Consider the following 13,640-nt stretch of genomic DNA (forward strand, 5'->3'; position numbering starts at 1 on the left):
TATACTCGTAAAGACCATTATAATCTATACATATATTAATACGTGAGCCAAAAACTTTGTATCCCTTTTGACGAAAAATGCGGAAACGTAGGTGAATGAAATTTTGCACAGTTATTGTTTATATGGTGAAGGAGTGCATCGAGCTAATATTATTTTGAAATTATGCTTTTATCATACTTTTTTTAACAAATAAAACATTACACACACTACAACACACACACTAGGAAAAATGACAGATTTTTGAGTGACAAGCCTATACATACGAATTATACTTACTCTTTTATTTATGGTTGAAGGTGGTTGAAGTCTCTTGACAACTAGGTGACAAATTCAAAATGGATTATAGTTTTTTTTATTGAATTTTAGATACTATTAGACAATGCTTACACGGCCAGTCTGAGATCAGCTGAGTCCAAAAGACAAGACAATATTTTTTACAAAATATAGGTAGTAGTCCTAATATTGTTGAAACTAAGGTCGAATTTCGACCATTGGGCGATCTCTAGTAATATGAATATCACAGGATTCTAAATTATTATTCCATTTTTTTTTTACCCGACTGCCAGGAGGGTTATGTGTTTAGAGCGTATCTTGTTCTTTTTAGACTCGGCAAAGAATCGCTGAACCTTTGAAGATGGACTGTGGGCTATGGAGAATCGAGATACTTAGAGATACTTAGGGATAGGATAAAAAAAGTTTTATCCCGAGGTATACAAACGTATAGTTCTTACAAACAAGTCTCCCTATGATCCTCATTTCGTCAGCGTAAAGGTCTTTAAAATAACTGTCGCCATACGTGGGGTCTCAGCAATATCTATTCGCGAGTTTTCGTGGCATTAGATTGTCTGGGAGTAACGAGTGTGACTTATTGACAGTTATGTCTTTATTATCTACATTGTTAGTAGAAGCGCTCACCATGAAACGCGACCGCCTGTCACACACACATGTAATAAAACTTGTTTTACGACGCTTCAGGTTTGACACGTCAATAATAGACGGTGCAAAAACTTTTTGAGCAATAATGTGTATTGCTTTTTTACTTTTTTATTGACCCCCGACACATTACCATCAATGTAACGTTATTGTAAGCATTATCAGAATATCAGGAAAACCCGATAGAAAAACTAAAACAGTTGTGTGTCTAATGCTTACATATAATGAATGTTTTCAGTTTGAAGAGATACTTAATCATAATTAACAAGGTAATATTATTAAAATATAATACTTATATAAAATAATAATATAATAACATTAATTATATTGATAGTAATAAAGCTGACATTTAAATTCAAAACATTATTCATAAGAAACCAAAATCAGGCAGGTAATTAGAGATTTTGAAAAGCAAGTGTAAAATGTCATAATAAATTAAAATAAGAAACGAACATTATTAAAAGCGAAAATACCTTTTAGATATTCGCACTTTTATGCATTAACACTAAAATCAAACATTAATTCTGAAGCATTGAAAATTGAATAATAGACACTCTTTCCTTATTTGAAAAGTAAATGTATAATAATATTTTTCTTACTCTGAATCGCAAACATCATGCATCTCCATTCTCTAATCATTTTAGTACTTTGAATAATTCATTAAGTACGAAAGTACAGTAACTACACGAAACTACATTAAATCAAGGTCCTATTAATAATGTCAATGTATGCAATTTGAGCCAATTTGAAGTGCCATAAAGGAATGCCACGGGCTGTAATTTTTCAATCACCAACCGATACTAATACAATAATAACCACTCTCTCAATCACTTTTCTCCAACTCTCATACAAATTATAGTCGTAATACAAATTACATGACAGTGTAATGTGCGGCCTATTTGCCCATTTGCCGGTTACACGCCGGTGTGACGGGCGGCCTAACATTAGGTAGGGTGTAATAATAATTTAAGTGTCATATCGTTCACACCGAGAGGTATTAAGGGCAGCATGGTTCAGCGAGTATGTAGAAAATCTTCCAGCAATGAAGATGTCTTTGAAACAATTTACTGCCAAAGGGCTTGGTAAAGAATAATTTATTGGATATCTGTTCTATTCTGTAGCCATAATTTATGGACAGTTATTTGTTAAAATTATATTTAAGAGGAGTCCACACCGCCGTTTTTCCATACAAACGTTGTCCCCTGTTTCCTCCCTGGATAATGCAGGTAGAGTTATGATTTTTTCTTGAATATCTATGGCCAATATTAGCATATCCCTATGTTTTCTTTTTTTCATAATTTTATTATTCAAAAAGATAAGAACGTCCAAAAAACCAAAAATATGGCCAGATTTTCCTCTGTGTTCACACACCCAGAAAACAAAACTGGCTAAAATGTACAAAAAAAAATAAAACATAGGAACACAGCTCAAGCCTTGCTTTAATTCTTAATGAAAAAAAAAGGAGAAGCAATCAGCGGACAACGAATCGAAGATTTTCTGTTCTTTTATTAGAACTTTTGTCGTGTTGTCTCTATCGCGCTCTGCGGTGGGAAACTTGAGATTGGTGAGACAGCAATACATTTTCAAATACCTATTTCCAATTTCTCTCGCCCCTGGTGTATCCTCTTAATGTGCCAGATTGAGTAACTACTTAATTATTTTAAAGCGCCATTACAGTAGGACCGTATAGGCTTTATACAATATTTTTTTAGTCGCTACTTACTGAGTTGCTACAAGACGTTGCTTACAAAATCTGTACTAAATACTAATATTATAAAGGCGAAAGTGTGTCTGCCTGACCCTGTCTGTCTCTATCTCTCTACCTCCTAGCTCTGCTATATATCTTTGTATGCTTATGCCACTTACGGCCGTTCCCAATATTTGATCTATCTCTGGTTTTGCCCTACTAGAGATAGGAATAGCTCACAATTGACATAAAATATATGTCTCTAATGTCTAATGTGAGTTATTCCTATCTCTAGTAGGGCAAAACCAGAGATATATCAAATATTGGGAATGGCCGTAAACCTATTTGGATGAGGTATCCAAGACTATACTTTGAGTCCTGTAAAGGACATAGGATATTTTTAACCCTGAAAATCTACAATTTTAATCCATAAACGAATTTCGCTCTTCATTGCGGGCAATATCGATCTACGAATAATAATAAAAACTAAGGAAGAGTAACTGTGTCAAAAAATGTGACCCGAATACATGCATACTTTATGCATGTATTCGGTAAACAATTTTGTGTAAAATATATAAAAGTGACAATTAATGTCAACGGCTTTATTTCGTGAGTGTAGTGTTTCGTCGTTATTGCCATATTTTGGTGTGCGAAAAGGAACCAAATTCAAAACGGTTGAAGTACGGGAGTTAAACGTTTCCTTAGTTTTCATTATTCGTAGCTTCATATGAATCTTAATATGTCTTGACAATCAATCTTGAAGACGTACAGTTTTTTACAAACGAAACCGATGTCCGCCTACGCCTAAAATTCCTGAGCCACAGGTGCTCAAGCATAATTCTTGTCTCGACTCATTCGTTCTTTAATCACTCGAAATGAACTTTCGAACTGTTGTGACTTAGTTGTGCCATAGATTATAGAGTAAGAAAATGGTTTAAGTGTTCGTACTTTATATTTTGCACTTTACTTGTTTTTTTATCTGTACTTTATCGGTTCATTACATTAAGAGCGTCCGTGGCCTAGTGGGTTTGGGTTTGGTTCGCACTCGAAGGGTGCAGGTCCGATCCCGGTTAAAGGCGTGTACCTATGAGTAATTTTCAGATCTCAAGTACATAATATGGACGCTCGTATGATGAAGGAAAACATCGTGAGGAAACCCGCACTTGGTTGGTCCCAGACGTATTGACCTGCTCATTCCTCTGGACTAGGCCGACTATGTCGCGAGAGCCGAGAATGCCGTATGCGCTGGGGACATTTAAAATCTTGTCCCAGGCACTACAGTATTTGAAGAGTACGGATGCAAGACCAAGGCCCTAGTTTTTATCGGTTCTTTTCGGTGGGTCAGGGACTAGGACTCTATTTCGTTAAGCTTCCGAAAATACACCATAAATTGTTCGGTTTATTTGATAATAAAACCAAACAAACATATTGATTGCCACTTGCACTCTCGAACTTTCAACCAATTATTTTTATTTATATTATATTGCACTCAATAAAACTTCCTTACACATTTGACCTCGATCAGTGGACTTAAGAGTATTTACGTATTGGTTCTAAAGGTCAGTTCACATAGCAACGTAACGAAGCGATGCGATGCATTTTAAAATGAGGCATTCATTGGATTGGGCAGTCCAACACAGCAGCAAGTCTGTCAATTGAATGTTCTCTGTAGTAAATAAAGTGCAGTTTTGAATGGCTCGTTTAAACGTGGGAGAGCCATGCTTCGGCAGGAATGGGCCGGCTCGACCGGAGAAATACCACGTTCTCACAGAAAACCGGCGTGAAACAGCGCTTGCGCTGTGTTTCGCCGAGTGAGTGAGTTTACCGGTGGCCCAATCCCCTACCCTATTCCCTTCCCTACCCTCCCCTATTCCCTTCCCTTCCCTTCCCATCCCTTCCCTCCCCTATTACCCTATTCCCTCTTAAAAGGCCGACAACGCACCTGCAGCTCTTCTGATGCTGCGAGTGTCCATGGGCGACGGAAGTTGCTTTCCATCAGGTGACCCGTTTGCTCGTTTGCCCCCTTATTTCATAAAAAAAAATGCATCGTATTGCCTCGTCACGTTGTAATTTCAACTAAAGCTATTTATGTTGCAAACCGCACGAAATCTGAGTAGAGAAGCGTCGCGTGCCTTAGCACACGAAATAAAATATTTGTTTGGGCCCTCAGAAAAGGTTGCCTTTACTTTTCTCATAATATTTTGTGAATTTAATAAAAGAAATGGAAAATTTCTCTTTAATGTTTGCTAACGCACTTTGACCTTGTGGCCCGGGGGGAGGGGGGGGGGGCTTCTATACTGATACGGCATATACGGCGGTAGCTAGACGCCTGCTCACGTATCAAATACTACGGTTACACGGTCAGTCTGACGTCAGTTGAGTCCATCAGTTTGGTCAGGACTCAGGAATGACGGGAGAATGATCATGTAACAGTTTGACTGATCGACTGATATTTTTTATATGTACTTTTCAGCTATTATTCTGGCGTCAGTCTCAGACTGATGCCCGACTGACCGTGTAACCGTAGTCCAACAATGCGACAGCATCTCGCTGCGTCTTTTTCGCCACTTTTCGCGGTTCGCGTTAAGCGCGTATTCGCTGCAACATCGTATGCGATCGTGCGATAAAAGTCGCTTTTTGTGCGAAATGAAAGTACATTATGCGGCGGAATGCGCGCACGCTTCATCAACTCGCATTTTTCACAAGTCCGTCTGTATGTGGAGCGCACCTCCGAAACGTTTATTACAGTGCTTTAGGGACAGTCGAATGACATAAAGATCAGTGTCCAATTTCGGTATAACATAAGTTGTGTATTAAGATTTAAAATATGTATGTGCATTCAATTTTGTAAAGTTTTTGATGATATAAAAAGTATGTTTGATTTTTAAAAATGCACAGAAACACTATATTATAATATGTGCCCAATATTCTGGGTTTCTTTGAAGGTAGTTTATCTATTCAACAACATTTTTCATTTGTAAGCATTTTGACGTAAACAAATGAAAAACACTAAAGTGCTGTCAAAGTAGCTTAAAAACAACCCATTATTAACGTTATATTAGAGCCTTAATAAAATTCTAGTAAATGATGATATTGTTTTTAAAACATATAAATAGAGCCCACCATAAAGGTAGATAAAGGGGTCACATAAGTAGCATCTTACTGGAATTTTAATGTTATCATTAATTATATCTGCCATCTTTTTGAGATAGCCTTCTGGTTAATTAAAATATATTATTAAAATTTACATTACCTTACTTCTACTCGTATGTATTGGAGCTTACCAATATGTATCAAAGAGTTCTTCAATTATTTATATTTGTGTTAATTATGTTAAGACAGTAATAATTATTGTCATATATGTAACTAATATTGTGCAAACATAATTTCTAAAAAGTAACTGATCAGAGGGGCTAAAGTGGTCGCTTTGGAGAATCATATTATGATTCATAATATGATTTTTTTTAAATCGCAAAATGCAAGTCTGCTTGCAATTCATGTCTAGTAATTCGTATTGATTTGATATTTGTCAGTTTGACAGTTTTGACAATTCATTTGCTGAATTGATTGAGAGGAATTGCTAAATGTGACCATTTTAGGCCTGCTGGACATCATACATTTAGAGCTGCTACGAGTTGGTAAACTATTTAAGAAACTTTTACTTTTTATCGTCATAGCGGTTCAGTGCTATAAGTGAATAGTACAAAATGACAGGTAAACTGACAGACAGAAGTATGGATGATATTATGTACAATTTCAAATAATGACCCAACACTTATCATCTTCCGTGACTCAACTTCAATTCGAGTCCAAGTTGTTCGACCCCACATTCGATCTCTATAGGTTATCAGAAAAAGTATTCTCTTTAATTTTATCCGATGGAACATTAATTAAAATTAATCGAATAAAGATAACAGCCGGTCAGTGTTTTAATTAAAGATAAAATCTCGAAAACAAAACGATTCAATATCATATCGATTTTATTGCGGCGATATCGTTTCACCTTTAGGCTAAAAGTTAATCGATTTATGGAACATCGAATTTTGTGTCATAGCTTTTAATATAGCAAGATAATTATAATTTTTAGTATTACGATTAAGTATACAATTTAACCAATGTATAATTAATGATGTACTTAATGGATTTAATTAATGTTATCTTTTATGTAATGAGTAATGAGTTAATGACTTATTATTTAATTTTAGTATTTTGTTAATGCCCTGTACAATTAATTATTTTGCACGTCACTTACAAGGTAGAATGTCGGATCCATGTATATTGTATGTATCCATATCGTAAGACCTTTATATACCACATATTTTATGCAATAAATCATTCTATTCCATTCTATATTTCTCACAATTTACAATCTGTAGTAATCGCAAATCGTAGATATAACTACGTGTATAAACTGCATAGATCTAATTAAGATAAGGGGTCATCCATAAAGTATGTCACATAGAGGAGGGGAGGCGATCGACATGGTGTGCTAAGATTAAGTGACATCACATTTCAATAAATTGAATCGCAAAATTTGAAATAATGACGTGGTCTCAATTTTAGATGTAAAATTAGAAAACACTCTTTCGAACAAATGTGACCTGTGACTAGGAGGTAAGTCGTAAGTACGAATTAATTTAGGGATCACAAAATATTAAAAAAATAAGAAGCTAAAAAATAATTTCTTAATTCTTAACCCTAGTCGATGACTACGATAAGTCTTCGTAAGCTCATTCCTCGATAATAATTCAGTTATCCACTTCAATACCATCCAAGCGTACTGCGATTGTTTGAACAACACTCAATTAATCAATACAGTGTGAGAACGGAAATTTTTCGGCACCAACCGTATACGCTACGCAAAACTTTAAGATCGCTCCCCATAGCTAGGATGGAATGCATGAAAAATATATTTCATCAAATTGTAAAGCCAGATGAAACTTACAATTTATAAGTTTCCTATGGATCTATATTTATAAGTCAGGGGTTCCCAAAGTGTGCGCCGCGGCGCCCTGGTGCGCCGTGGATAGGCAAGAGGGGCGCCGCGAGTCAATCCTCCGTCATTATCCGAAACCAAAAATATCATAAAATAAAATAATAATTTGTAAAGCAGGTAGATGATTAAATATTTGTTGATTGCTATTTACCAATTAGTAATTACCGTCTAAACCTAACTATAATCATTAAATGTGTTTATTCGTGTATCTTTTTCTAATATAGCTAGGTAGCTATATTAGAAAAAGATACAATAAAAACGATACTAAAAAAATTCTAAACCGAATTTCAGCAAATTCGGTTCAGAATTTTTTTGTCCCGGAAATGAGATATTAGGATACCTTTTATTCCGGAAAAAATGACGATTCCCGCGTGATAAACGAATTTTGATGCAACAGAGTTGCGGGCGTCATTTAGTCCTTCTATAAAATTCATTAACTCATTAGCAAAGTTACTAAGTCTTCATAGTTTACACTGGCATTACAAAATAAGAAAACCTATAATAAGCCATAACCCCAACACTTTTATAACGCATAATATTACAATGTTACTTTACCTGTCATATGGCGATTATACCATAAATTATTAAACCTTTTACAATCTACGAGATTCTCTAAGTTTATTATCAATATCATAGTTATTTTACTATCATTACCATCGCTACGTATACGCGTTATAATACTATGCACTATCAAAATGTCGAAATATGCATATAATGAGTAATAAAAAGCCAATTATTGTAAGAATTTCAAGTTTACTTCGGCTCAATTTATACCGCTGCGGAATAGAACGGAATGGAAGCATCAATTTTGCCTTATGCGAGGTAATTGGCACTGGAGAATTCTCGAGAATTCCGTGGAAGACGCGCGTCCAATTTTTTGGCTGGTACTTAATTTGTGTCTTATACTGTTGATATTTATAATGATTAAGTTTATTGTGCTATGTACAGTTTCGTCGCAAAAATTCGCTTCCGTTCCATTCCGCGGCGGTGTAAATTGAGATTTACTCTTATTATAATAATATTACTGCGATCAAAGGGTTATAATGTTTCAATGAGAAAATTTTGTTTAATCAGACTGTCAACAACTCCTGAAATATGCACTTTAAATTAAAGAATCAAAATATGCAATAACGCTTTATAAAAAATATAATAATATGCATTCCCATATGCAAATATGCACATGCACGCGATTTTGTACACTTTGCTTTTCTATTCTGTTGTATCATTAAAACCTGCCGTGGCCTGTACCAGGGAAAATTTTACGAATACGACAATGCTAAACTTGGAAACTATAATCTTGAGTACACAATCCTCACTACGCGATGATCACACATACCGAGTAGAGTGGCGAGGCAGTGCTCTCGGCCGCGCACTCGGCATGTATAACATGGATGTGCTTGGCTTAAGCACTGTCTCATCATTCTACTCGTTAGGCATCCATTATACGCTCATGCAAGCGACAGTCAATTCCGTCAATCATGAATTATGTTTGACTTATGGTGACTGACGGTCTGACGAGTGGTATTAGACGGTCACTCAATTCTCTTCAGTTTTATGTCAGTCAAAGCCTTTTTCAAAGGTATACGTTTCTAATTTTTTTCCTATTTTGTCAGATGTGACAACACTCACTCAAAATTCGTGACTGATGGCATGAAGCAAAAATCAAGATATCCAGATTTTCGTCAATCAACTTCAGTAGGTTATCCATCAGTTGCAGCCATGACTGTGGTGAAACTGACAGCAAAACCTACTGTGTAATGAATGCCTTAGATGCGATGCCTTAGATCAGGCCCTAATGCCTGATTACATTTACCGAGTACAGCTGTGGCGAGACAGTGCTCTTGGCTCAGCATATTTAATATGGATATGCTCGGCCGAGAGCACTGTCTCTAATCTAATCAGGCCCTAAAGGTGCTCCCTCACCGGGAGTATTCGCGTGTAATGTAACATTATAGATTCGACATTGAGCATTCGATAGCAAGCTGACTTTACTGTCACGTAGCATTGATGTTACAAGTTGTATCAAGATGTTACACATTGTATCATTATAAGGCATTGTAATACTCGGTTCTCCTCCCTCACTGATGTAATGCTCGACTCTGTAACGTTACATTACGAGCGAATGCTCCCGGTGAGAACCTTAATACCTTGATCACACTAAGCAGACTGGCAAGACAATACAGACAATTCGATTAGCCAGATTTATACGTGGGAGAGCCATGCTTCGGCACGAATGGGCTGGCTTAACCGGAGAAATACCACGTTCTCACAGAAAACCCGCGTGAAACAGCGCTTGCGCTGTGTTTCGCCGAGTGAGTGAGTTTAGCGGAGGCCCAATCCCCTACCCTATTCCCTCCCTACCCTCCCTTATTCCTTCCCTTCCCATCCCTACCCTCCTCTATTACCCTATTCCCTCTTAGAAGGCCAGCAACGCACCTGCAGCTCTTCTGATGCTGCGAGTGTCCATGGGCGACGGATGTTGCTTTCCATCAGGTGACCTGTTTGCTCGTTTATATTTCACTCTATTCGGTAAGTACACAATCCTCATTAAGCTGAACTCAGTTAAGCTGCACAACAATAAACAAACAGAATTCCGCCCACGGCGATCTGTATCTTCATCGATATAGTGCGCAATCACGACTGAACCCAAATACTTTAGCGATCTTGGGTGCTTAGTCAAAATGCACTCCCCAGTTTCGATAGCGAAGTTAGATGTCAAATCCCTACAGTTTAAATATCGAACTTTGCTGTGTTTTTTGACTAAGCACTCTGGGCCCACTAGCGCCATTTCGAGTTAAAGATAATAATCATAGATTAATCTCATAACTCTCTGTTTTCATTATTTATATTTATGGAAGAGATTTGACACACGATTAGCAACAACTCAAGCTGGTGTAAGTTACAAATTACAAGAAATAGAAGTAGATTCTACCTTATACTGTACTATTGCAGGTACGAGTACGCTAGAAATCTCGTGGAGTAATCTTTGGTGGTGACTACACACACACACAAATATTACACACACACACACACACACACACACACACACACACACACACACACACACACACACACACACACACACACACGCGCGCGCGCGCGCGCGCACGCACACACCTTGTGTGTGTGTGTGTGTGCATCATGCTAATAAATGTCATTATTTAGCAAATTAGAATAAGGCGTGGTAAGGATCATAAAATAATAATATGGTTATAACTGTTTAAAATATCACATTGCATCGTATTGAATCTCATTTCCGATCATGCCCTAAACGAGAGTCCCAATTTTTGACCGACTTCCAAAAGGAGGAGGTAATACGTTCGGCTGTATGTATCTTTTTTGTAATAAATGTTATTGAACGAGATTCGATTGATAACATTGAAGATCACTGACCGCACAGAAGTGACCCTAATATTTTAGGTTGATTTGTTTTGTCTTATGGCAATGTTCGTTGGTTTGCGGGCCGTTTATTTTTTTTATTAAAAGTGAAATTTTCATTTTTTTTCGATAGATGACCATCCAAAGTATCCAAAGAAACATAAAAACATTATTGTGTACGTGTAATTTTCGCTGACCCTTTCTCACACTAATTCACAAAACAAAGTTGCGATGAATTCAAAAACTACTTAAGTGGCGAAGTCAGTACTTTCTGTCAGTCAATCAGTTTTTACTGTTTTAGTTTTACTCATCCCTGAGATTATTCTTTTCGTGGACTTGCTGTAGTAGGAATAGTCATTAGTATTCGTTTTAGTTTTACTAATGATGCCAGCTGTGTTTGCTGCGCCAAAATTCGTTTGTCTCGCGGGAACCGTACATTTTTCCGGGATAAAAACTATCCTATGTCCTTCCCAGGGACTCAAAGTATCTCCATATCGAATTTCAGCACAATTTTGCTAAAAGTTCAGCCGTTTGGGCGTGAAGAGGTAACTGACATACAGACATACTTTCGCATTTATAATATTAGAATGGACAGTTTAACTTACCAGTGTGTATATTTCCGACGACTCGTGTTCATAGTCCGCCAACTGATCATCGTTCACAACAGCACTAATGTCACCTCCGAGCCGACTCACACATAGCACATGCACAGTCACAACCTGCAACAGAAATTGAGGGTTACAACTCTTATAATGGCAACTACCTAATCGCTAGTAAGATCAATAGTGACACTATAAACTGTATAGATATCGCAAACAAATGGACACTAGGGCCCTAATTCACAATGCCCAATTTGACACTACACCGCGTGCAATTTGATTCAACTCGAATGATAGGATAGCTTACATCTCAATTTATAGTCACAATATAATTTTATTGCTAATTATAAGGAACAGCTCTAGTAGAAAATCAGTCATGGAGGTCGCCATGTTTTTTTATAAATGGCATGTGTGTAAAAAAGCATGGTGGTCTTTATGACTGATGTCCTCCTACTGTTCCCCTTGAATAGTTTACTACAATATTATAATACATATTTAAACAAGAACCTTATGTCAGCACTACATAGTATTATAGGCGAACGCGCCGGCTTACGTGTCGGCCAACGCGTTCGCCTATATGTAGTGCCCACATTAGCCACAGCAACGCGTGGAATCCCACCAAAAACATTTTCATGTAAAAATGTTGCCAAGACGAGAACATATAGTTCGTGGTGTCAAAAAGTAGTGAGATCTCATGTAGAGCCAAGTTTCTAACCTTACAGACTCAGCCCTAAATTTAAAAACCTTAATTTTACACTAAAGCGCGGCAAAATATGTGATAATAATACTCGTATAATGTGTCAGCCGTATGAGAAGAATTTAAAAACTCTACACATTAGTCAAAACCGGTGGCCTGGTCATTTTAAAATAAAAGTTAGTAAGTACAACAGAAAAGTATATTATATTAAGTTCAAAGCCCATAGCATGACGAATAACAACATGGCCAAGACACCGATTTTGACTAATGTATAGAGTTTTTAGATTCTTCTCGTACGGCTGACACATTATATTATTATCACATATTTTGCCGCGCTTTAGTGTAAAATTAAGGTTTTTAAATTTAGGGCTGGTCTGTAAGGTTAGAAACTTGGCTCTACATGAGATCTCACTACTTTTTGACACCACGAACTATATAACATTTTAAACTTTCGCGTTGCATTATAATTAAACTTTTTAATCGGGACTTAACGCGACTTATTTAAGTAGTATGTACTCGTAGTAGCATTACTACTTAACTAAGTCGCGTTAAGTCCCGATTAAAAAGTTTAACCACGAACTATATGTTCTCATCTTGGCAACATTTTACATGAAAATGTTTGTGGTGGGATTTCATTTCTTTTTGTAAGTTGGTTTATGTTGTTTTTCTTTTAGTTTATTTTTTTTTGGGTGAATTACTTTTAGGTTTCCGTACCCAGAGGGTAAAAACGGAACAATATTACTAGACTTCAAGATTTCCATGCGCATTATTAATTTGGGAGTAGGTACTGTAATCGTAATACGATTAAGATCATTCATTAAGGTTAGGTTGCACCAACTAACTTTAACTATAACTTTAACTACAATGCAAAATGTCAAATCTTTGGTTAAAGTTAAAAATGGACGCCATCAAGACGCCATATTTAACCATAACCATAGAGCGCGACAAGGTTTTAAATGCACGTGGCGAAAAAAGTAACTAACGCTGTCATCATATAAAAACGCCATTTTTGACAGTTCTCCTTTACCAGCAGGGGGCGCTGTTGGTGGCCCACGTTCATTTATAACCTTGTTGGATCAGCTGCCATCTGTCAATTTTTCCGGTCAAAGTTAAGGTTAAAGTTAAAGTTAAATTTAGCCATAGCTATAAACATAACTTTAACCTTAACTTTAACTTTAACCACGCCTCTGGTGCAACCCAACCTAAGAGTGAGTTGCACCAACTTACTTTAACTACCTATAAAAATGTCAAATGAACTGTCAAATCCCTTGTTAAAGTCAATTATGGACCTAATATTTGACGATAACCTTAACTTTAGCTAATAACTATAACAACGCCTCTATTGCAACC

The 13,640-nt window shown here is 36.6% G+C and overlaps 1 protein-coding gene across 1 annotated transcript in view; it reads right to left on the reverse strand.

The window, feature by feature from the left end:
• The window catches only part of LOC121740424, a 92,012-nt gene that overhangs the window by 59,453 nt on the left and 18,919 nt on the right, over positions 1–13,640 (reverse strand). The window contains exon 2 of the mRNA XM_042133113.1: positions 11,600–11,713. Within this exon, the coding sequence (XP_041989047.1) occupies positions 11,600–11,649 (50 nt within the window). The 5' untranslated portion in view covers positions 11,650–11,713. The remainder of the gene's footprint in view (positions 1–11,599; positions 11,714–13,640) is intronic.

The sequence above is a fragment of the Aricia agestis genome, chromosome 3 (genome assembly GCF_905147365.1).
Source record: "Aricia agestis chromosome 3, ilAriAges1.1, whole genome shotgun sequence".
Taxonomy (NCBI): domain Eukaryota; kingdom Metazoa; phylum Arthropoda; class Insecta; order Lepidoptera; family Lycaenidae; genus Aricia; species Aricia agestis.